Source organism: Castor canadensis, chromosome 1 (assembly GCF_047511655.1).
Source record: "Castor canadensis chromosome 1, mCasCan1.hap1v2, whole genome shotgun sequence".
Lineage (NCBI taxonomy): Eukaryota > Metazoa > Chordata > Mammalia > Rodentia > Castoridae > Castor > Castor canadensis.
This window is the reverse complement of record NC_133386.1, coordinates 128,832,099-128,857,931: the sequence shown is the minus strand read 5'-3', so window position 1 is coordinate 128,857,931 and position 25,833 is coordinate 128,832,099. Positions and strand designations below refer to the sequence as shown.

Sequence of the window (25,833 nt, the reverse complement as noted above, 5' to 3'; positions counted from 1 at the left end):
TCAGTTATTGAAGGGTGTTGTGAACTATTGTGCTTTCCCTAAATATGAATAGTAAGTAGACTCTTGAGGACCTTTTAAAATGTAGCATGGGAAAAAATGATGCAATATTTTCTCCAAATAAAACCCACCATTTAGCACTCCTAACACTAGTGCTGATAACTCAGCACTTGAAAATGATCGAAGGTGGTGGATACAGTTAGAAAGATGGCTGCATCCTTCAGACTTAAGCGATTTCTCCCTTTTTGCTGCCGGGTGAGATACCTGGAGGTACCTTGCTTCTAATTGCTGTCTAACTTCTGTCTTAGCCCATTTGGTTCCTACTTGAAGAGCCTTCTTCAGTATTTTCACAGTCCACTTCACACCCAAGATGGCTCTTTTCTCCTCCCTCTTCCATCTTTACAAGCAGCTGGAATTGCAAACAATTTCCCTTTGTTTATATCATGCTTTGAACCTGGTTTGTTCCACACACTTATTTCCTTCTTGGAGGCGCACTTGGGAAAGCAATTTATTTTGTAGTTAAGGTACTACAAAACTAAGTACAGCAAACTCATTTAGGAGCCAGGCTGCAGAGTGGGGGGTGGAAAGAAAATTCCTTTTCAGTGTTTGGAACATAAGGGGTGTGGCTATTTATTTGAAAGGAGTGTTTCTTCCAGAAGCAGGATCTTCTTCACAGAGTGGACTGGAAGAAACAGGCCTGAGGAAAATCAGGCTTGCTGGAGCCGTTTTACACTTGGCCCTGGGACCTGGGAATCATCTCTGGGGCTAAGAGCAAAGCGATCAGCTGGCAGATGGAGGGACAGACAGCCCTGCGTGGGTGCTGAGCTGGAAACCTGGGTGGAATCCTATCTCACCATGCTCCAGCTATGTAATCTAAGAGCCCTTCTAAGCAAGGATGGGGCTGATAGCCACCTCATCTCAAAGGTTGTTACAAATGTTAAGCAAGATATGAAGACTTCAGATATCACAAAGTATTGTACAATTAATAACAACAACAGCATATTCTTATATAGCATTTCCTGTGTGCAGACACTGTTCTAAGTGCTAGAACTCTTCACTACCCCAGGCGGTAGATACCACAATTCTCCTCACTTTATAGATAAGGAAACAGAGGCACAGGCAGATTGAGGGACCATCTTTGCAGCATAAGCAACATACTGTTGAAGAGTTGGGCTCCAACCCAACCCTCCCCACCCCCCAGGCAATTTGGTTCTAGAGTCTGTGTTTTTGTGTTGGTCACAATGTGTTTTTCTGGAGGGGCTGGTCTCATGTTCCTCCATCTTTTTAACTTGCAAAATTTTTGGCAGTCATTCACTCAAATAATTTTATCTCCCTGTCTCCATCAGGCAATATAGTCAGTGGTAAGAGTTTTGGGTTTAGATAGCCTGGGTTAGGTATTAGCTCTAGGATTTCTCAGCTGGCATGTTACTTCAAATTTTGAGACCTCAATTTCACCATTTATAAAATGGGAATAAGAAACTTTGTCATATATGACAATTAAATGAAATAACACATTAAGGCTTACTGGCTTATTACAAATGTATAATAAATAGCAAGCATTATTTTTATAATTATTGACAGGTCAGATTCAGGGTAAAAAAGAAATAGATAAAGGGGCAGAAAGAGGGGGCGAAGGAGGGGTGGGGAGAGCATCAGTTAACAGTGTATTGATCACGGCTTATGCACCTTTTCAGGTTCTCCAGAAGAGAACCTCCGGACCCTCAGTCAGCTGACCCACCTTGTGCTGTGGCCAGTCAATCCTTCTTGGGTAATTGAGTTCTGCTGCCCAGAGCTCCTCAACTGTTAGTTCTTCCTTCTTCCCATGAATTATTCTAGAGGCATGATTTCTCTGCACAGCCTGCCAGGGGAACCTCTTGAGGGGCATTCCTGCTAAGAGACCAGCTAGGTCCCTGCAGCTCATTGTGAAACCCTGACCAGCAGGGCAGCATGTGGCCTTTCCTTGCTTGTCCTCCTTCTTTGCCTCACTTCACTTTTCCCACACTGTTCTGAGATTGTACCTCCCAAATAAGGCATCACCTCTTATTCTTGCCTCAAGCTCTACTTTCTAGGAAACTCAAATGAAATCAAGTTTATCAAGACAAAAAGATAGACATTATATCTAGAAGCAAACTATTTATAAACAAACTGATATTAGTGGAGTAACCTTCAAAGGATTTTTTAGCAGGGGCACTACCTGAGATCGTTGCTGAGTCAAGCTCATGGTCAACTGTTCAGAGCAAATGCTTTCTGAAAGTAGGTTCCATCCAGACCTATGGACTTCCTCTGTGGAACTGCTTACAGCTCAGAGCTAAAGGTGACCCCAGTCTTCTCGAGAGTGATCTCCCTAGATGTCTCTCTTCACCTGAGGCAGGAAGGTATATTTCTGCCACCTTTAACCCTTGCCCTACTTAAACTTTTCTGTGGTTCCTTATCACTTTCAGAAGAAAGGCTAAATTGGAGCCAGTGATTCAGAACCATTGCCTGCCATGATGAAGCCCACCTTTTTCTCTGGCCTCATTTCTTCTGACTCTACCAGGCTTTAGCTATCACAAACCTTTGCTGTTTCTTAAATATTTAGTCCACCTAGCCAGGAGTCAGATCAGAGCTCTCACTGTTACTCTAATGCACCTCTTCGTCACGGCTATGCTCCCATCAAAGGAAGCTGGGCTTTCTACCATGGGAAGAGTTTGGGGGAGGCCCTGGTCCTCTTTTAATACCTTAAAGGGTTTTTTTGTGACTTTGCCATGAGTGTGGTTCCTGGGATCCCACTGGTAATCATTGCCACCCTCCCGGTACTTGCTCCATGTATCAAACCCATACGAGCCCCCAGATCCTCCAGAGCCCCTTCACCCTTGGCCTCACATATTCCTCTCCAGACTGAAGTCAAAGGAAAGAAATCTACGTCTACATGGCGATCCATCTGCCTACGATGACCAGTATGATCTTAAATTTCTGGTAAGAATCCAGGGGTCAGGAGAAGCCAAACATTACTTATCATGCTAGTTTCATGTGGTACTCATAGGTATCTGTCCCGGGGTCCTCAGTTGTCACCTTTGTGCTCAGTGGGGAGATCTAGATGACTACTCATCCAGCCCTTCCTAAAGCAGCTCTTCCTATTTGGGGCTCTTATCTTGCTGCCCCCCATGGTGCTCTAGGGCTTATTAGTCAATTTATAACCATTTACTCACAGGGAACCGGGAGGAGGCGGAGAAGGGTGACTGGATTCCACAAGACAGGAATTCCAGAGAGATCATTATTCAAGTCCTGGGGCCTTGGGCAGTCGACTGATCCCAGAACCTGCCTTCTTCCACCTAAACGACAAGGCCCTGGTCAGATCGGCATTCATTCTCAGTAAGGCAGCCCTAAAATTAGTGGGCAGTTTTTGTTCAAAACTATCACAACACGAATCATGAAATCTTTGAGCTGAGAGGTCTTTAAAGGAAAGGAATTAGCATTTACAAGGTCTTTTAAAAAATGAAATCTGTGGTAACGAATACATCTTCCACGATGACCTAGTACATAAGCTGTGTGCAAAGGGTACTTGAAATAAAAAGTACACAGAACAGTACCTGCGTTACTATGTGCTATGTCCTGTCTTCTGCTCTCCACTGTATTGTCGTATTTTAAACAATGGTGCAGAATTTATTTCACAACTGGTAATGATCTCAGTTTGGGAAACAGTGCCCCCATTCTTTCACGTGTAGAATCTCCTTCCGCCTTCATTGCAACCTTGGAAATAAGCATTTATTCCAATGCTGCAGATGAAGAAACTGCAGCTCAAGGAGCTTCTGGAATTTGCACAAAATCACCCAGTTGCTATGTGGCTGGGCTTGGATTCCTAGTGTAACTCTAAAGCCCATTACCTTCCAAGTTACCTCACTGCTTGAGATCCTGAAGACCTTACCTGGCTGATGGGTAGGTAAACAAACGCTCTGGGAGAAGAAGTGACTGGTCCAGGGTCACACCAGTGACTACTGGTGACAGCTTAGTAGTAAAATCCTACTCGTCCCTGGATGCCACAATGGAACTATGCTTCTATAGGCAGAAAGCTTTTTCCCCCATCACTGGCTATTCCCTTTCCTCCCTAAAGTCTTTCTGAGTTAGATGACGTTGAGCAGGCTCAGGAACTGCTCTCTCTGGACAAAACTGAGCCTACAGAGAGGGAAAATGCCTCTCAAACATCTTTCAGAAGGAATTTTGTCATTGTGCACATGGCTGCTGTTGCTTCCATTAGAATTGAAAGTCGCGTTGGCTTGAATTAAAAGCAAAATTCTTGTTTGCTGCACCTCTCTGCACACCCAGCAGGTCTTAATGGAGTTTTGAGAATGCAATCTGTCTTAATTTACCATGGCTTTGAACCTCCCTCTCTCTCTTTCCTCCTTTCCCAAGTCAGGAGCAGGGTGTGGTTGGATTAGTATTGCTATCAGACCTCACTGGTAGGGACTGGGGCATTTGATCTAGACCAGGACTTCTTAAATTCCTTTTGCAAGGAACTCCCAAGAATAGCAATCTCAGCCGCAGTCAGATTTGGCTCCCAGATCACAGGCAACTCAAGCACAGGTGGTGCTATGGAGAGAAGGCCCCAGGTCACCCTTCACTAAGGCAGTTCGAAAAAGCTGTGCAGAAGGAAGGGCTGACATTATAAAGGAAAGCCCAAATCATAACAAAACAGGACAGTACGACATGTTCCACATGGACAAGAAGGCAAGGCTGGGGGTGGGAGTCAGGTAGCAAGGTCAGAAATCAAGTTGATAAGCAGCAGGATGAGCTGGGGATAAGGAATAGCTGGGGATGCAGTTCGTGATCTGAGACATGAATGATGAGAGAGCATGAAACGGGTCAGTGGCTAAAGGACACTGTAACTGTGAAACCAGGAGCACCAGATGTGTGCTCCTCCCCCTAACACACCTGGAAGCCCATTTTGGTCATAGAAACTAAGTATTGATGCCATCTTCAATGCTAGCAAGATCCTGGGGTGGGATGGGGAATAGGGTTGAGAAGCTCTGGCACAGATGCCACCCTGGCTGCTTCCAGGACTTGTCCTGCCTGAGCTGCCATTGTCTCTCTCCTGGATTGGTGCCGTAGCCTCCTACTTCCACCTTTATCCTTTCAAGTTTACTCTCAGCACGGTGTCCAGAATGATCCTGCTCAAGCACCAGTCAGACCTTGTCTGCCCTCAGTCAGAACCATCTGTGGCATCCCCTGCAATGGCCTCACGCTCCTCTACCCCCTGTCACCTTTGGCTTCCTCCACTGCTCCAGCCACACTGACATCCTTGTTGCTGTTCAAACAAGGCCCTTGTCCTGCAATTTCTTCCAGGTATTCCTACAGCTGCAAGACTTTGCTCAGATATTACCTTCTTCTTGTAGCTTTCTCTGGCTACCATATTTAAAATCTCAACTTCCCTCCTTCATCCTGGGACTCATGTCATTTCTGGAACACTTATCACCCCATGTAATATTAGTTTTAAGCTTGTCCACCATCACATCCCCTAACTGGAATGTGATCTCCATAAGAGCGAGATGTTGTGTTGGTTTTGATTATTGCTGGAACTCCAATACTTAACACAGTACCCAGAATACAGCAGGTACTCAAGAAATAGTTGTGAAATGACACACTCTGCCCTCAGATTCTCCATGACACTGCTTATATTCCAGCCTCATGGGATACCCCTGTGTTTGGCCACAAAGAATACTCTTTCTTTCCCCTCTTTACTTGTTAAAGTCCTTTCTATCCCTCAGAGCCCAGGGGCCAGCACTTTCTCCATGAAACCTCAAAAACCTCTTCATTGGACTTAACCCTCTACCATCATTGCTTCAAATGTCTCTTTTCTAGCCTGTCATGGTTTGAGAGTGGCCTGATATGATCTCTAGGTCCTGATCATCTCTGATAGGTTATGGATTCAGTTTCTTTTCTGGAAGTTTCTAACATTTACAAGGAAATTCATATTCTGGATACAACCAGAATTACCTCCTAAACTTCAAATATTTTATGCATTGAACTAATAAAAATATGTTTTCACAAAACAGCACAAAGTACAGAGTGTGGTGGTTAAGAAAGATAAGGGGTAAGATAGATCTGGGCTGTGTTACTTTTGTATCACTGTGACCAAATACCTGACAGAAACAATTTAAAGGAGAAAATTTATTTTGGCTTATGGTTTCAGATGGTTCCATCCAAGGTGGCTTGGCCCACATGCTTGGGCAAAACATCTTGGTAGTGGGAGTATGAGGCAAGAAACTGTTCACCTCATGGTTGGCAGGAAGCAGAGAAAGAATTCAGGAAGGTACCGGGGAAAGATATAGCCCCAAGAACACACCCTCAGTGCTGTGTTTCCTCCAATTAGAATTCATCTCCTACTACCTCCTAACACCATCATATTACCAATCCATCGAGGGATTAATACACTCATTAGGTCAGAGCCCTCAGGATGCAATCACTTCCCAAAAGCTCATCAGCTGACAACCAAGCTCCCAAAACATGAGGCTCCAGGGAACATTTCCTATTCCAACCAAACAGGGCTCCAACCGTGGCTCTGCCATTTACTAGATGGTTCCCTTCAAGAGACCTCCTAACCTCTCCAAATCTGTGTCCTTGGTTAGAAAACAAAACAGGTTAGAAATCAATGGGCTCGTTGCCTCTAAGGTGCCTTCTCACTCACAGATTCTCAGATGTTCCTCTTTGGACCTTGGAGGCTCACAGTGGGCACAGGATTTTTGTGGATAACTCTGTTCAGTAGGAGACTAATTCCCTGAAAACACTGGGCACCTCTGCATTCCTGGGAAGGGGTGTGGCCCGGCTCCAAAGCAGAATAGTCAAAAATGGGATTCAACTCTTAACCAAGCTACTGGGCTCAACTTCCCATTCTAGAAGATGGTGTCCGCCTTGGACAATGGTTTGGGCTGCCGCAGTACTCTGACCATTTGGAACTTGTAATTTTCTAATGGAGTTTTAGAATGAAGTCTCACGGGTATGGGGCCCGGGAGGTTAGAGTTTAAATGGAGAAAAATTGGTAATGAGCCTTTTCTTTTTGTGCTTTGGGGATACTCACCTAATTTACAGACTTGGACTTGAAATAAGCAATTTGGTTGCTTAACTAGGTTAACTAATAATTTCCCTTTTGACACCAGGCTGTTTGATAATTTGGATAGGGGAGCAACTGAGATGCTCTTTCACTGTTGCTTTTCTATGTGAATTTCTCAATTGGTCTCAGGATTAAAGCTCCAATGATTTTTCACTACTCCTCAGACCACCATACCTCTTCATGCCTCTGAGCTATGTCTCAGGAAATCGCCTCTCCCAGGAATGCCTCTCTTCAAATCTCTCAGCTCAGTGAGATCCAACCAGGCATTAGGCCCAGGTGCATAACAGGAATGGAGTGAAGGATTGCACCTCTGCACACTCAGGGCAAAATGAAGCCTCCTTTACTGTCATCCACTGCTCTTTAACCAATTAACATTAACAGCTAGCATGAATTCAGGATCAACACAAATCATAGCTTCACCCGTGTTGCACAGGCTCACAGCAACACCTCAAGGAAGGGAGACGGCACACAGCTTTTGTGTTTTTTAATTATTGTGATAAAATACAGATAATATTGAACCATTTAACCATTTTTAAGTGCACAGTTCAAAGGCATTAGCATCTTTACACTGTTGTGCAACACCTACCATTATTCACCACCAGAAACTTCACATTTTCCCAGACTGGGATGTGCCCATTAAATAGTAACTCTGCTTTCAGGTCCTGGTAGCCATTGGAACAGTGTTTTTAAAACAAGTAAACAATGGCTCAGAGATGTGAAATGACTTGCTTGAGATCTCACAGCTGACCTGGCACAATCAGGATGCCAGGCCTGGTCTCCTCCCTGAATTGAGAAACTAGTATTCTTTCCGATCTTGACACCTCTGTGATAGTGGCTCTATCTCCACCTCCCCCACTATTTATCCAGTTTCTACAGTCTAGAGTAATTCCTGTGCTGGAGGCGCTCAGCACAGTCACAAAACAAACTTCTGCACAAGAGACAGTCATTCTGACCCCATGACTGGGAGTGGAGCTCCTATCTCAACTTCTGCCTCCTAAAACATTTACTGAGTGCTGACTGTGTGCCTGCCATGCCCACTCCTCCTCACTGCTTCCAGCCTGCTGGCCCCTCTGGGCAGGAAGAGCCTGACAGCAGTCTCCGCCTGATGAGTTGGAGGAAGATTTGTGTTTACACTACCCAGTCAATTTTGTATTTATTTTAGATATTAAGCAGTGACATAAAAGCTGCCAACATTAACCTTCAGGGACAGAAATTGGCTTTAATGGACCCCATAAAAGTTATTATTGATGGCAGCTGCATGCAGCATCCCTGTGACCTCAGCAAAAGGCTGTGCCACTGTCAATACTGTTGACAATTACTATTGATGGATGTAAGGCTGGGTATGGAGGCAGAGTCGATGTTCCTGTGGCTGAAGGTGACGGGGTTATGATTTGCATTTCACATTTTGCAGTCAGGGTCCCTGAGAACTTGGTTGCCCATCTTTGGGGGCCTCAAATAAGAGCCCAATACTCTGACTCAAATGGAGGCCAAGCAAAGGGCTCAGACTAGAGGACCAGTGGGACCTGAGTTCAAGTCCAAGCTTTGCTGATGTGGACTTACTGGTTATCATGTCAGTTGACCATTGTGGAGCCTCAGTTTTCCCATCTAGCAAATGGGAATGGCATTGTATTGTCAAGAGGATTGAAGGTCATCATACATGTGCAGCTGTGGGCCCTCAGCAGGGGTTGCCGGCTTCCCTTTATTCCTCAACAGTGGCACACGATGATGTGATGTGTTGCTAACATGTCCAGTGAAATGGAGCCCTGTTCTGATGGTGAGGGCTAAGTTCTCACCAAAGGGAAAGGAGAGAGCTGGGATTAGGGGGCTGGATGGGACAGGAGTGGAGAGAAAGTTGAGAGGGTGAGGAGGGCAGGAAGAAGAGAAGGAGCGTCTGAAGAGAGCCTGGATTCTCTGGGTAGGGCCTAGAAGCATGCACCGTGCACACTTTTCATTTATTTGAACCTGTTTCCTCAGCTGAGCAAGAGCACTGTGAACCTAACCAGAGAATAAAAGCCAGCCATTCCTATTATTGCTGCCATTATTTAGACCAGAGTGTAACAAAGCCATTAATGTCACTTCCCAACTAAGATGGGGGATGAGCATGCAGTCACTGTGGAGTGTCAGACTTGGGGGTCCAGGACTACAGGGGTACGGAGGCCAGGAGACCTTTGTTCAACTGTCCTCCCACCTCCTTCGCCTGTGCTCTTTGCTGAGTACAGCTGAACTTCGGTTCCATGGCCAGTGTGGAATAAACAATCAGGAAGCCGGTGATATGCTGGGGAGCTGGCAGCCATCTCCTCCACCACTATCAAAGGCTGAAACTTTTCAGGTTCACTGGAGATGTCATGATCACCCAACAGAGGCTTAATTCAGCTGTAATTCAGCTCTCGGGGAATATACAGTAATGTGGGCTGTGTGTGCCTTACTCTGTCATGACTTTGTGGAAAATGACCATGTGTCACTGTAGCAAGAAGCCTCCAAAAGAACAAACAAATCAAGAGAGTTCACTAGAATAACTAGGGCTAACAAGTCAAGATTTTAGAGTCACTCCTGTCCTACTAACTACATGACCTACAAAGGCTTCTCAGCCTCTTTGGTCCATAGCTTCTTTTTATGCGCAATGGAGATAATGAAATCCACTCAAAGTATTGTAGGAAGAGCAGATGAGATCACCCAAGCCCTGTGCATGGGTGCTGAAAATCAGCAGTAGCTATTAGCTCTCAAGGTTATTACTTTCATGTTGTGTACTTCATCTTAGATACATCAGTACGTAGAGTCACAGAATTCTAAGGCTAGAAGGGCCACCAGGTCATTTGGCTCTGTTTCTAGCAGAAGGTGTCTGTGAGAACACTGGTCCCACCAGGTGCTCTGAGAATTAAAGGTTCTGCGGTCAAAAACTTGGGGTGATATTGCATATATTGATAATTTATCCATTAGTGTGCACATTAACATTTTAAAGGCTCTGTGAAGTCCTGCAAAAGAGAAACTGGTTTAACTCAGTATTTTCTCATTTCTTGACCATAGAATATATCAACCCTCCCAGTCTAAGAACTATCAAAATTCTCAGGAAATGGGAGATGCTGACTTCAATTTAAACTATTCTATAGGTGAGGAACCTGAGGTCCAGAGAAAGGATGCAATTTGTCCAGCGCCACATGCCAGGATGGGTTACCACCACCCAGGGATGGAACTGGGATCTCTTGCCTCCTAACCAGATCCCATTTTCTCTGAGTCAGGCCTTGCACTGCCCTTTGCTTTGGTGATCTGGTTCAGTGCCTGGTGGGCATGGCTGCTGGTTCAGCCTAGGCTTTGGTAGGAGGTGGGAAGAAGTGGGGATTATTCCCCTCTGTGGAAGGGAAGCGCCTCACAGGGGCTGGCCAGGATCAGAGGAGGGTGATATTGCCAAGTTGGTACCCAGGATCTGCCTCTCCCCCATCCCCAGCAAGCACACAGACTCTCTGGGAGAACATGAGTCCTCAGGTAGGCTGGCTGGCAGAATAGACATTTCTGTGCCTGGATCTTTAAGGGAATGAAGTTCCCACTTGGCTGTGCCTGGTCATCTGCCTGATCCCTAATCTGGGCTTCAGTTTTATGCAGCTCAACTGGATCCCCCTTTTCATGGACTAAGCCACCCAAGCCCTCACCTCTGACCTGTCATTGCCCTGACCCTGGAATCCTGGGCAGGAAATCACTAGGCTTCTGCATTTGGGGTCAGGAGTCAGTAGAGGGCACTGCTGTTCTCATTTGGGGTGCACCACCCATGCTCCTCAGGTGGCTTAGACCAGGGAGTACCTGCAGACCCCTTGCCAGGCTTCCCAGAGACAAAAGTCTCTCTCAGGCAGGGGCTGTCAGGGCTCTGCCACCCTCCCCAACCTTCACTGCCAGACCCTGGCAGGTCCCTTGGCAGGGCTGGCTTGGCTCAGCTGAGCTGCCCGAAGGTTGGAGGTGAGTTAACACATCAGGCTGGGAGATCCCTCAAGTGTCTGGGCTGCACTCAGGACAGTAGGGGACTTAAAGTCCCTTGGTGGTCTACCAACGAGGTCTTGAGGGGAATAGAAAAATCTAAAACTGGGCTCCCTTCCCTTCCATAAGAAGGTGGCTTGTGCACTGTTGCCCTTTTTTCTTACACAGCATCTCTGGGTCTTGGGAACCTGAGCTGTGGCCATGAGAGTTGAATAAGCCGTGACACCTCAAGTTTTTACTTTTTACAATGCATTTTTATTTTCTTAATTTCCTTTTCTTTTAATTGACAAATATGAACTGTTTACATTTATGGGGTACAGTGTGGTGTTTTGATACATGTATGCAAGCATTGTGGAACCATTAAATCTAGGGAATTAATGTTCCCATCACCTCACACTCTTTTTTTGTGACGAGAACATGTAAAACCTACTCTTTTAGAAATTTTGAAATGCACATGATTAGAGATTGGGAATCCCTAATCTGAAATTTTGAAATGCTCTGAAAACTGAAACTTTGGAGCATTTGGTAGGGTTTTGGAGCATATCAGAGTTCAGATTTTGGGAGTAGGAATGTCCAGTCAGTAAAGTGTATGGAAATATTGTCAAACCCAAAAAAATAAAAAGTCCAATGTTTTGGCCCTCTGCATGTCAGATAAGGGACACTTAGCCTGTACTGACTGTTACTACGTGCGGTAGATCATGGAAACTTATTCCTGTCTAGTCTTTGATCAGCATCCTCCTACACCTCAAGTTTCAAGTTGCCCCCAAATGAGTTTGCTTGTAAACCACCCTCCGATCAACACGAGGTCAACTGGGGTAGGACAAGGTCCCTGGAGACTGCTCAGGACTTTGGTGCTCCCGAAATGCTAAAGATTCTAACATAGGATTCAGATAGGTCTGGGCACTGCTGACTCGACAGAGGACAAGCTGTGGGGGATGGGTTACACCATAGGCCCCATAGCACCTTCCTAATCTGGACAGAAAGGGCAGCACCCAGATCTCTGACATGCTGCTGATGGGTGACTATTTCATGTGACTGTTCAAGAGGCTATGACTTTTGATCATTGAGAGCAAAGCAATTTTTCACCAACTTCACCAGAGCCTCAGTGATGGAGCAGAAAATCAATGCTGTAATTAAAACCCCAGCCTTGCAAGCCAGGAGCCTGGCACAGGCCAAGCGGGCCACTCACCAGTCTCGGTGTTCTCGTGCTCTGTGTCCGTGAGCGTGAGGTTGGAGTTGGCCCGGCTGGACAGGCAGGAGCTGCGCCCTGACCGTGTGCTCCGGCCCCACAGGCGTACGGGGTGCTCGGGGGACAGTACAGTGTCAGCTTCCAGTTCTGCATCAGAGCCGGCCCCCATAGAGTAGCCACAATGGGGGAGGCCGATGTCTGTCCGGTAGAGGGTCCCATGAGGGGGTGTTACTTCCCCCATCCCCAGCTCACGCAGCGTGAAATTTGTCCCTGTGAGGAGACACAGGGAGTGTGGTCAGTCTGCTGGGAAGAGTAACTCATCAGAAGCCCCTTGGCCCATGATTCACTGCTGTACTTTGAACTCACTGGGGCAGTTGGTGTCCATGCTTCAGTTTTAGCAATTTCCTTGGCTTGAGGACTCTTCCTATATCGTCTCTGCCAGACAAATGCTCTATTCTATTCTATTCTACCCTACCCTACCCTATTCTATTTTAGATGAGGAGTCTCCCCGCGTAGCCTTCTGTCCCCTGAGTGCTGGGATTTCAGGCACCAACACACCAAGCTAATGCTATGTATCTTTAAAGCCAACTCAGATCCCCCAATGCCTCACAGCCTCTTCCTCCAGCTTCTCTTTTGGAGTCCGTGCCCCAGTACTGCTGCACAGTGGAGTAAAGCGGGCTTGCTGTTGCTTCTGCTGGGAGGTGGTAACAAAGGAAGGTGCTATGCTTTGCTTATTCCTACATCCTTGTGTCTAGAGCAAAAACCAGTATTCAGAAGGGGCTCAAGAAATGTCCTCAAAATTTCATTGAGAGCTCAGGATCCTCTTCCAGGGTGGACTTGTCAGCAAGTCCAGAACAAAGCAGAAGTTCCTTTCTGGCCATGTCAGGAGAGAGCACAGCAGATGCCGACTGGCAGAGGAAAGTCAACCTTGCACACACAGGTACAGGACATACCTGCTGCTTCCTTGCACCAGGTGAGCAGTGATGGGGAAGCACTCCCTCAGGAATGAACAGGCCTGGATGCCCAGGTCTGAGGCAGGGGGAGACGTGGGTGAGGGGACCCCGCCCAGGGGTTAGGGTGGGAGTGGCAGAGAGAATGCTCCCTTCATGGGAACCATGGCCTCCCTCATCACACATCAGGGTTCACTGGGCTGCTACTCAGCGACAGCCTCTCCCATGTGTCTGTTATTTTCAGGAGCATCTTGCAGAAAAGGACAAGGGAGCATATGAAGGCTGGAAGGTCAGATCGCAATTAAACTGCTGATATGGGGAAACAGACTTACGGTCATGTGGCACTCACACTTATCTGAGTCAGGTTGACTCTGAGTATCTACTGAGATGCAGCCATGAGGAAGGTGTGCTGCCTGACTTTGCACAGCTCATAGTCAAGTGGGGAAGACACACCTAGACATATGATTTTGGGATGAAGTTCAAAGTGAGGAGCTCATGAAGAAGGTTCTGGGGGCACAAAGGGAGGAGGACAGCTGGGTGGGAGCTGAGAGGAGAGGTGTGTGGGTGAAAGTGAATGTGAAGAACAGAGTAAGGAGAAGAGATGGACACCAAAGCTTTACAGGTGTCCTACAGGCAGGGCCACTATGGAAGGGGACAAACCTGAGAAGGAAATTGAGAAAGGACTCCCAGAAAGGCCAGAGGGAAGCCAGCAGAGAGCTTTATAAATGTGCCTCTCATCTTACCAAACAACCCTGTGGTCCCTGAGGGTCCTGTCACCTGTGTCTCACAGCTCTTATATCTGTGGCAGGGTAGGTGCTCAGTAAATGTTGCATAAGCCCATAAACACACACTCAGAGCATAATAAGGGGAGACAGAGGGAAGGAGAGACTACCTGGGATTCAGCTTCAGTGAGAGCTGCTGTGCGAGGCTGTGACAGTGGCTGGAGCCTTAGGCCCCAAGCCTGCTGCCCAGGTGGTTCTAGCTGAGGAACCTTGATTTGAGGTTAAGGTCATGAAATACTTTTGTATATACTGTAGCTGGTATCCAAGTCCCCCAACACCTCCTGACATACACTGTGTCCCAGTCTCTGCTCTGGCTTTTCCATACTCTTTCCCATGACCCATTCCCCCAGTCTCCCCAAGATCCAGTTGCTAAACAAACGGTCAAAGTCAGCAGGCATTAACTAGTGGCCAGGAAGTCATTTTGAATGGCTGGAGTCTGGCCAGACCAACAGGTATACATTTTCGATCTCACCCCGTGCACCGTCCTCTCATCTGCCCTCCTATTTTACGCTGCTTCTAAGGAAAAGAAAAGTCCAAATTGGCTACTCTCTGAACCTCATGCTCCCCTTCCATCCTGTTCCCACCCTGGCCCAGACCTGTGCTTTCCTGGGTCAGCCCTCTAAGGAGAGGCCACTCACATGTGATGAAGAATGACTGCTACACTAAGTGAAAAATCAAATTTATTTGCCATAAACAGCTTGGGCTCATTGATTTCCATATGGTGTGCCCTGGGCCCCCTCAAAGCAGCCAGAATTGGCTTCAACACGAGCAACCTGAAACATCTTGAAACTGGAGCAATGAAAGGTAGGGGCCAACTCCAACGATCTTGTGCAAGCCAGCCTTTCTCCTGTGAGAGGGCTTCTCGATCTCCCTGCTTTAGGCCTTTTGGCCTCTTTCCTGGACATGGGCTGACATCCCACCTCACTCAGCCTCTAGCTGTGCAATTTTGGGGATGATGATCACCTAAGTTTCAGTGTTCTTGTCTTTAAAAAGGGGGTGAAAAACCTGTCCTTGTGGCCTTCAAAGGAATTTTGAGGATCCAGAATGGTAATCTGCAAATTGCTCTGCACATCCCTGCCTGTGAATGCTTCTTATGGTTCTTTACAAAGACCAGAAGGGGCTCTTTCCTGAGCCTACAGGCTAGGGCTGCATCTGAGTCAGGGGCCCACTGAGCTCTGTCAAAGCAGGGCTGGACAGAGCTAGAGGAAAGCTTTAAGGTATTTTGTCTCTTCCTGTCACCAAGACTCAGAGGTGACACTGACTAGTAGAGAGCATTTCTGAAGCATCTGTCCTACACCAGGCACTGATGTCAATTGCATTATTTACAGTCCTCACTATTCCTCATGACCACCCCATGATTAGGTATATTATCCCTTTGCACGATTAAAAAAGTTGAGGGTTGTAACAAAGGCAGAGCCGGAATTCAAAGCCAGATCTGTCTGATGCCAGAGCTGGAGCTCTTAATCAAAGCTGGAGAAGAGCTGGAAAGTCCTCATTTTTCAAGCCCAAGAGGCAGCCTTGCTAATGGAGGATCCAGGCCCGTGGGAGGGAATGGAATGAGGTCACAGGTAACATGTGCATGTGTGTGTGTGCGTGCGTGTGTCCCTGTTCCTCTGACCTCTGTGATCTTGGGCAAATGATTCAGTTTCAGGTTGTAAGGACTAAACATCACTGGCAAAATGTATATAACTTATATAGGCTTGTGATTTGCTGATGCTGTCTGTGAAGGGAGGAAGAAGAACAGATTCATTCACAGTTCGCCGACATATTGTAAGGGCCTGGTAGTCACCCGTGAAGACTCAAAGAAGACTTGAGGATCTGCAAGTAGAAAAACAGGAATCTCTGAGGTAGCAGAGTAGCGAACAACTGTTTCTGCAGGTGTGGGGCACAGTTGAGTGGTACTGGGCCATGAATGGAGGGTATGGAGAGGCAGGCCTCTCAGTTACAGGCAAGCACTCTTTCACTTCAGCTAGTCTCCAGTTCTCTTGTTTGTATTTTGTTTTTGAGATAGGGTCTCACTAACTTTGCCTGGGTTGGCTTCCAACTCCTGCCTCTGTCTCCCGAGTAGCTGGGAATTATAGAGTGTATCACCATACCTAGCCAAAAGGGATAGATTTAAAAAGCATTCTGGGATAGGATGACTAAGCTTTCATGACTACTGTATGTAGAAAGTAAAGGAGATGGGTGTTGGGTGTCAGAATGTCTTACAAATTGCTAAGTTTTAAGGTCTAACCATTTCAGGAGCATCTCTCAAGGTCACATGGGGCTTGTCACAAAGAAGGTGCTAAGACGTGTTTGTTGAGTGAATAAATAACTCCTGGTGCTGTCATGCTTATCACTTAAATGTGTCATCTTATTACATCCTCATCTGACACCCGAGGACCCGTGCTTAAAGGGCAATCTGACTCCAGGTGGCCTGACACTGCAGTCCAGCTCCTAGCCATCTTGCTGTGCCGAGTGGCTGAGCAAGAACACAAATGACCTTCGAATGAATGAACTGCAGGCCATGCGTTTACCACATTCCGGTGCCAACATAGCAGAGATTTGGTTTCCCCAGCACCCCTGCAGGTGTGCAGGGCCCTGCCCTCACCTGCGCGGCAGAACTCCTCGGCCTCCTGCGGCACCATGTCCTTCACGCGGCTGCCATAGGGGAGCCGGGCGTCCTGGTCGTAGGCTTTGAGGGTCTCGCTGGAGCTGTAGGACTTCTGGGGGGCTTTGCCCTCCTCGCTGTCAGCCGAGGAGCTGGTGTAGCGGCGCTCGGCGTCGCGCCGCCGGGTCAGCGAGCGGTAAGGCTTCCTGTCCTTCACGTCCATGGCCTCTGGCCTGCGCTCCTCCACATCCACCAACTGGGTCCTCGCCGCACTCAGGACCAAGGGGTCTGCAGCGGTGGAAACCAAAGAAAGGACATGGATTCACCTTCACGGCCAAGTCCGGTCAGGGCGCCACCAGCTATCAGTGGCACATGGATCCTGTCCCTGTGTTACTTACTCTCCAGGGCTGGGTACCCGGGGATGCTGATGACCTAGGCAGAGGACACAGGTATCTGCTATTGCCTGTGAGGCAGGAAACTCTGTGGTTCCCTTTGCATCCCAATCTCAGCTGGGAACAAGGCCTGACTCTCAGGGGCTCCTTAAGAATTTGTGGCCACTGGGGTAAGCATAAATCATCTCAACAAATGGTGACATGACCCTGGGTGTTATTACTGTCTCCAGCCTTCTTTGGAAATGAGCCAAGGTATAAGCAACCAACCCAGGCTCATCACCAGCAGATTACTTGCTTCTTGTCCATCTCCTCCCACTGGATGGTGAGCTCCCGGGCCACAGCACCTAAAGCCTGGGTTGGTACACTGTAGGCACCTGGTAAATGTTCTTTTAAATGGCCAGCTCACCATCCCCATCTGATAGGTGAAAAACTGACGTTCAGAACCTCCTTGTGGTCACCTAGGTGGCAGGTAACAGAGCCAGGAACAGAACCCAGGTCTGTTTGGCTCTGAAGCCTGAGCTCTTCCTGGTCTATTCTGTTTCCCAGGGACCCTAACCTCTTGTTCTTACTACACAGAAGAGCCCTCCCAGCGGGTCTCGGCAGTGCCAGCACCAACACCTGGGAGCCCAGGCTTGTCCCGCTGTCCTGGGAATCTAGGGGTGCAACGGGTCTGACAGGCAGAAGCTGGCTTCTTGTGGGCCTTGTTCCTTTTTCTCTGCTTGATCCCTTTGCCCTCAACTGACTCCCTGGAGTTTACACCTTCATTCTCCTTTCAGCTGTCTTCCTTTAGCTCTAGGGTAGGAAACACAACCCTCAAAGGGCCAGGAGGAAAATAAAAGAGGAAAACAAAGTATTCTTCAAAAGATACACTGGCTGTCTCATTGTTCTCAAAATCTACAACCGTCTCAATTCTTGCTTCCCATTGTTCCATTTTTCAGAGCAACATGGGCGCACACAACATTCTCTGTTTCACTGTCTTGCTAGAGAAAGAACCAGAGCAAAAGCTCTGAGATAAAGGAGCCCACCTGGGGTCTCAGTGCTTGCGGGGCCTCTGACAGCAGGGATAGCTTTCAGGGCCTGCCCGTGCCGAAGTGTAGGAGTATGGGGTCAGGGATGTCTTGTGAATTTTTAAGACAACCTGGAAATTTGGATGGAGATGTAAAACACATTTTAAAGGTAATTTTTATTTTCATTATAAAACACTTTGCAGGCCCAACAAAACATACTGGTGGGTCATTTCTGGTCTGAGGACAAGTAGTTCTGCCATGATCGTCTGAGACAACCCTTCAGCCTAAAGATGCTCTTTTGCCTCCTGAGACCTCAACAGCCCTCTCCAGGGCAGGTCTTAGGTTGGCTCCAGTGAAAAGCTTTGTTCACCTTATTAAAGAGCCCATTAGAAGCTGGGCATGGTGGTACATGCCTGTAATCCCACCTACCTCCATTTGGGAGGTGGAGGTAAGAGGATTGTGGTCTGAGGCTGGTCAGGGCAAAAGGAAGAGGTCTTATGTGAAAAAGCAAACTAAAAGCGAATGGACTGGAGGTATGGCTCAAGGGGTAGAGAGCTTGCCTAGAAAGAGTGAGGCCCTCCACTCAAACAGGTCCTTAGGTCCTAGCCACATCAGTTTTTAAGTGAATGGTGTGAATGGTTTGGGGTTAAAACTTGACGTCTTTGGGATCCTGATTATCTACTGTAGACTTTCATAGTTCTGCACATTTTTCAAAGAGTGTAAACACTTGTGATTTTATTAGTGCCTCATAATTACCATAAAGTATATGAGACAACTATTTTCATCTCCATTGTATAGATGGAACAGTGACCCAGGGCCATGCAGTCTCCTGCCTGGACCTGTGATGAGTTAGTGTGAAAATGTTACTACAGTTGTACCTAGAGCCAGTTAAGATGGATGAGTGGCTTTTTTGGGGTCCGTATTTTTTTTTTCCTTTGTGGGTACTCTGGGTCCCCATTCTTAAAATATAACTGGAAATTGGGCAAGGAGTTTGACCTAGAATACACAGAAATCAAACCATAGATCTAAGGCCCAAACCCAGGGCTCCGAGCTCTGCCATCTTGAAACTCAGCTTCCTGATGCTGGCTGGCAAGATGATGGCTAGAGACACAACAAAGACCAGCGATGACACCTTCTACTCCAGTCTTGAGAAGTCTCAACTCCAGTCCATACTTAGTTCTTCCATTGTGACTCAGCGCCCACACCAGTGCACGTGAGGGTGTACGTATAAGGTGGAAGCAGAAGATTCACTAATGTTACTGCATGATGAGCAATGTGCTCTGAGAGTTCTTACTTCATTCTCTTTCATTTTTTTTAAAGGCCGATTATCATTCTCTAAATTGACATCATGGCTTTCAACCCAAAGCACTATTAGGTCTAATTTAGATGAGGGTTTATGGCAACTGTTGCTTCTGTGCCCTTCCAACCCCTGAGTGACAATAATGCTGGTGATATAGACACTCAATAAATACTAGCCATTATTAACACGTCACTGATAACTCATAATAACACTGGCAGCATTACTAATAGTGAGTATACTTTTATTAGTAGCTGATATGTATTGAGTGCTCACTTTTAACTACTGTTTCATGTGATAACATTTTTTAATATTCAGGCCAATCTTGTGATACAGGTATTATTTTTGTCTGAAAATTACAGATGGAGAGTTGTGAAGTTAAGCATTCTGCCTGAGGTCACACAGTTCTTGCCTGGCAGAGCCAGGGTTGTGGCCTGGGGAGCTGAACCTGGCACATGGATGTAACTACTCAATGGTCTTGTCCTTACCGTCTATGCCAGATGAATTTCTTAAGCCAGGTCATGCCATTGACCTGCTCTGTCCCTCTAGCAGCTCTGCTGAGCTTTTAGGATGAATTCCAGTCTCTTGGCCAAAATGAAGGTCATTTTCCATCTGGACCTTCTCATTCCACCTCGCTGAGCCACCTGCACTGTCTTGGACATGAATTCTGTGGCCTCTCTCTCTGCTTTTAGATGCGCTGTTGCACACTGTACACACAGCCAACTAGATGGCCTATATGCATGTCTGCCTCTTCCCTTGCCTTGTTCCTTGCAGGCAGGCCTGGCAACCACGGTGCTCACAGAGGGTCCATTGAGTGAACAAATGATATCCTGATATAGGATGTTGGTAGTCCACTTTAGGCAAATGTGTATGAAGGACATCTATGAATAAATTACAAGCATTGCTTAGTATTCCTTTTAATTCCTTTTAATTCTGAAAAGCAGCCTGAGCTAAAAGTACATGTCCTTCACTGACCATCTGGGTGATGAATCTCTCTGCGTATCAGTTTCCCCATCTGTAAAACCTCAGGGTAGTTCTGAGGATTAAATGTGTCAATATATATCCCTGGTATATATGGTCCTTGATATACACATTTTCTTTTTAAAAGGTATAATTGAGAAAGCTCCAGCCAATTAGAAGTGGAGAAGGCTCATCCCACAGAGCAAGTTACTAAGACTGAGAACCGTGGTAGGCTATTCATGTATGGTTGACTATTTCTTTTCATGAGTGTGTGCCTGCAAACTTGAGTTTCCTGTCACAAAGCAGAGGCAGGGAGAACATGTGCCTCATGCTCTTTATTTTTTATTTTAACATTTTAGTCTTCACATAGTAATTCAGCATATATTTACCTTTTTTGAACAGATAGGAGGTCAGCCATGGTTCACACTCAAATTGGTATTTATTAGAAAGGTGAGGTTTGGTGAAAGGATCGAGGGGGGCAAAGCTCCCCTTGGAGCAGGGGTCTCGGCAGCAACCTGGGCTCCCTGGTGGGAGGGTGGGAAGAATGTTGGTGACAGTGCCCATCTGGGACTACAGATGGCGGGGCTTAAGCATGTATGTTCTTTCCTTCTTGCTGCTATGGCTTGAGTGTGTCCTTCAAAGTTCATGTGTTGGAAGTTTAGTCCTCTAATTCATATGTTGATAGTATTCAGAGGTGGAGTTTTGGGGGTAAGAAGGGTTAGATGAGGTCATGAGGGTGGGGCTCCCATGATGGGGTTAGTGACTTTATTAGAAGAAGAGAGACCTGACTGGCATGCTTGCTCTGTCTGGTCTTGTGATGCCCTACACCACATAATGACACAGTAAGAAGGTGCTACACTGCCATTGTGTTGTTGCACTTCCCAGATTCCAGAACAGAAACCAGTGTTTTCTTTATAAATGACTCAGTCTGTGGTATTCTATAGAATAGAAAATGGACTAAGATACTGCCAATCTGTGGATTCCCCACTGTCTGTATAACTCACAAGCAGCTAGGTGCTCATGCTTGTAATCCTAGCTACTGGATTCCAGGCTAACTCCACCAAAACCTCTGTGAGACTCTATACCAACCAGTAGCTGGGTGGCATGCATTTGCTATTCCAAGCTACATGGGAGGCTGAGATGGGAGGGATCATGGTTCTAGGCCAGCCCAGGCAAAAAAAGTTTGTGAGATGCCAACTTGATGGAAAAAAAAAACTAGGCATGGTAGCTAGTGCCTTTCATTCCAGTGACTGTAGGCAGTGGAAAATATGAGGCCTAGACCAACCTGGGCAAAAAGTGAGAGCCTATCTCGAGAATAACCAGAGCAAAAAGGGCTGGAGGCATGGCTCAAGCAGCAGAGTGCCTGCCTAGCAGAAGAAGATGAGGGGCTGAAGTGTGGCAGAGAGGTCCGAGTTTGCCTTCCTTGCTCTCTCTCTACTCTGCAGGCCTTTGTACAACACCATCAACAACCCAGAGGGTGCTTGGCTCTGCAGGCACCATTTCCTGTCCTCACCCATGGAGGTCCAGAAGTGCCCCAGGTACTAGACCCTGGGTATCTCACCTTCTTGGCTGGTCCCTTGAGCCCAGCACACCCCTGTCTCTTCATTAAAGTCTGTTCACAGAAAGCATCTAGGGTGAATTCTGTTTCCTGTGGGGTCCTCATCCATGACATAGCTTCCCTTGTCTGGTGAACTTTCAGTAATCATTCAATTAATCATCATTCAATTAATGATGGATAAATACCACACACTCCGGGTTGGCTGTAGGCTGGCATGGGCCAAAGCTTAATCATATTGAGTTCTCTCCATTCCCACCTCTGTGACCTGGTCCCATGTTATGGAAGAGCCAGAGGTATACAGAAGTTAAATAATTGGCTTAAAAATCACAGTTGGACATGTCTAACTCCCAACCTTTCCAAGCTTTCCACCATGCCAAGAACAAAATTAGCTCTGGATACATCCAGAGCTGTGGATGTATGGATGTATCCACATCCACAGCTGTGTGGCCCTGGGCAAGTACCTCACCCCAAGACACTGGGGTTTGTTAGATGCTCAGCTACCTGTAATGTTCTATGTAGGTATAAGGAATTGGAAAATTATTACTATCAGTGTCATTACCATGGCATTATTATTTCTAACCAAGAAATTCTGCAACTGCTTCCAGCATAGACTAAAGTAGGTAGAGATGAACTGGGACACTGGAGTAGCAAACAAATATTCACCTAAAGGAAGAACTAGCAGCTCAGTCCTCGTAGGCTGTGGGCTGATTATTACAATCAGGCAGAGCATCCAGCCCTGTGTGACAACCTTGACTCAGCCATCAGCAGCTTTCCAATTTCCAAGACTTTTCTCTAAGTACAACCTGAGCACCAGAAAGGTGCCTGCAGAGAACCCTTCACTTTCACAAATGGTGACAGGCAGCCTTACACTGTGCACTGGGGATTTCAGAAATGAGCAGGACACGAACCTTAGGTGACAGCTTACTATCCTGCTGGGGTGTCAGCCATAAAGACTATCACCAAAGAATGCTTTGATCAAGTATGCACTGCAGATTTATAAGTTTCTCCTATGCTTTGATATGGGTATCAGTTTTGGTCTGTCATGGGGACAGAAAGCAGGCTTAGGAATGGAGAAGAGAAAAAACACATTGCTAGTGAGCAGAGCTCAGCACTTTCCATACACCTCCATGAGAACCCGAGTTCCTTCTCATTGCAGTGGCCAGGCTGACCCAGGTGGTTGGTTCAGTTCTCACAGTAAAGGACAAAGCTGGGACCTGAGCCCAGGACTCTCTGGCTCTAAAACCCACAGTTCTGTGTTCTTGTTTGTTTTTCCTTTATCTGGAACTGGGCTTGGATGGATTTAGAAGGTTTGAAAAGGTGTGTGCTTGTGGGGAGGCACCTGGTGGTGACAGTGATCAGGATATCATTCCAGATAGGAAAAGAGCCAAGAAGATAACACTTGTTAACGGAACCCTCTTTGTGTGCTGGGTACTGTGTACTATTATTTCTAGTCCTTGCCACAACTGTGCAAGCCAGGCGTTATTTTCTTATATTTTCTCTTACTTTTATTTCACCAATGAGATACTAATGTTGAGGAGATTGAGTGACTTCTCTAGGCCACAAGGCTTCCAAGTGTCTAGGTCTAGACTTGAACCTGAAGAAAATGTTTAAACCTGAAGAACTCTGATGAACATCTAGTACCACAGGCTGATACATTTGGTAAATAATTGCTAAGTCTCTTTTCTGTACTAACTGCTGTAGAATATGCAAGGAGGTGTCACAGGGGCCCCTCCCTTCTGTGACTCTCCATGCCCTGCTGTGCCCAGCCTTATTTGAGGAGTAAGAAGACTCTTACAAGCTTCTATACAATGAGCAAATCAGACAGGGGAGAGGCAGGGAAGGGTACCACAGGGTCCTTGAGCCAGGGCAAGGTGGGCCAAGAGTGGAGAGGAAATCAGTAACCTTCGACTGATGGTGACATCTATACCGAGACCCAAGAATGCCAGGTAAAAGGTGAGCCAGGCCAGGAAATTTTGAGGTAAGGGAAGAAAAGAGGTCCAGCTCTGTAGCTTCCACATCTCTGTGACCTACAGTGAACTAGTTATGCCACAATTCAGGGCATATATACACTCACAAATTTCTAACTAAAACAAAAATTTCACCAAACTTTGCTTCCCCTTGCTGCAGGGTAGAATTTGGTGTTTTCTAGTCCATTCTTGTTATACAGAACTATTAGCGGGTTCCAGCATACAGCCTAGAACACAGTGTTTTAGGTCACAGTGTGGATGAAGAAGTTGGAGCAGACAGAAGCCCAGTTCTTCCTGGAGTTTAGGCTTCAGGGAGGGAAAGGGAAGAAGTGAGGAGTGAGTAGCTTGGAGAAATAAATAAATTTCTACCTTATCAATGGACAGTAAAATGCAAAGTCCATGTAGCTGAGATGTCTGCTGGACAGCCAGGGAAGTCTTGGAGGGACCCTACCCTCCAGCTGCTTTTCAGAGGCTCTAATGCTACCACGGGGCCGAGGGGGTCTTGGAGTCTGCCTGGTAGAATGGCATTCAGTGACAAACTCAAGAGACAAATCTGGGCCACTGATGCAATTCTGTAGGTTTTCCCTCAGGGGCAGGAGCTTGGAGCATTCGCAGGGAAGCATCCACAGACAGTACAGTAGAGCCAAGAAACCTCTGTGCAGCCACAGGCCTGCAGGAAAATGGGGGCTGTTAGCACCCTAGTTACTTGGCAACTTCAGGAATATCCAGAAACGAGCCAGGAAATTGACTGAATTCCTGCTGGACTAAAGTTTTATAAGTTTTGCTTAATATAAGCACAGGGTGATATTTTTAGTTCTTTGTGTGTCAAAAAGGGCCCATAAATATTTCAGAACTAAAATGTGTTCCACAAAATATAAGTTCTGGGTAGTGTCTGGGTGTGTATAAAACCATAAATTTCACTTTCCTTAGTCCTTCAAAGTTTGGTCTTGTAAGTCCTTTGTTTTAAGCTGTAGTGAGGGAGTGCTCCTTACTCTGTGCCATATGCTGTCTTGGGCTATGAGCAAACCAGAGAAGAGGTAGCTTTAACCCGGCTTCACAGACTTAGAAACGGAGACTCAGAGTGACAAAGTAACACCGAAGTTCACACAATCTGCCAGGACTGGAATCCCAGAACTCTGGCTTCCAAGTCTGAGCTTTCTGCTGTGGTACCCAGGGCACATTTTGCTGAACCTGTCACTTTGGGGAAACCTTGCTTTTTAAACAGTGAAACAGTGATGATGGTAATGGTGGCTAAGGACCTGCAGCATCTCACTTACTCCTTACCACACTCTAAACCCTCCCCATCTTACAGAGAAACCAGGACTTAGACAGGATAAGATGGTGCCCAGAAGTCAGAAGAGGCAGAGCAGGGATTCAAACCTGGGTCTGCTCCACCCAAGGCTCAAGTTTTAAATCATAGCCCACACCACTTTCTCATGTAGTCATCTCTTATTCTAATTTGCTTAGCTGTTCTATTTGTTCTTTCACTTTGGTTTTTAATGATATTAGTTCTTCCAATATCTGACTTAGCCTGTGACCTGGGCAGAGAACAGGGCCCTCACAGCTGTTATGGCCCTGCACAGAGGACACACTGGGCCAGGGAGAGAGCTTTCCTGGGAGTGTGCTGCAGTGTGGCCGCTTGCCTAGCCTGGCTGTGGGGACATCCCTAATCAGCAGCTGGCAGGCAGGTGACAGATGGTGCTGCTGCCTATAGAAGCCATCTTGCCCTTCTGTTGGAGACTTGTCAGAGGCCAGGTATCAAAAGCAGATGGCCCTCATCCCGAGCCAGGAGGGTGCCCACTAGAGCTGCCCAACCCACAACAAGCTGGCCATGCACGAGACTGGAGACATAATCAGCCCTCAATCAACAGGAGGTTTTACCATGGCTGCTTTCTCTAGATTCTTAATCTATCCTTTCTTCCTTCTGAAGCCGCTTTCCAGCCGACAGTTCCCCTCACAAACAGGTGCATGTTAGAGTTAGAAAACGGTGTTCAGGTTGGAGACAGCATTAAAGGTCAGCTGATTCATGTCTCATTGGGTGTTGACTCTCTCTTGGTCCCATCCTACTGAGTGACCATACAACCTCCGGCTCTGGTG

At 46.8% G+C, this 25,833-nt stretch overlaps 1 protein-coding gene across 19 annotated transcripts in view; it reads right to left on the bottom strand.

Annotated features, from left to right (window-relative positions):
* Tenm4 (teneurin transmembrane protein 4) overlaps positions 1-25,833 on the bottom strand; it is a 2,881,475-nt gene that overhangs the window by 364,165 nt on the left and 2,491,477 nt on the right. For all 19 annotated transcript variants that reach the window (XM_074081868.1, XM_074081866.1, XM_074081845.1 and 16 more), the window contains 2 exons: positions 16,556-16,843; positions 12,234-12,503 (listed from right to left, as the gene is read on the bottom strand). In XM_074081868.1, coding sequence (XP_073937969.1) covers positions 12,234-12,503; positions 16,556-16,843 — 558 coding nt within the window. The remainder of the gene's footprint in view (positions 1-12,233; positions 12,504-16,555; positions 16,844-25,833) is intronic.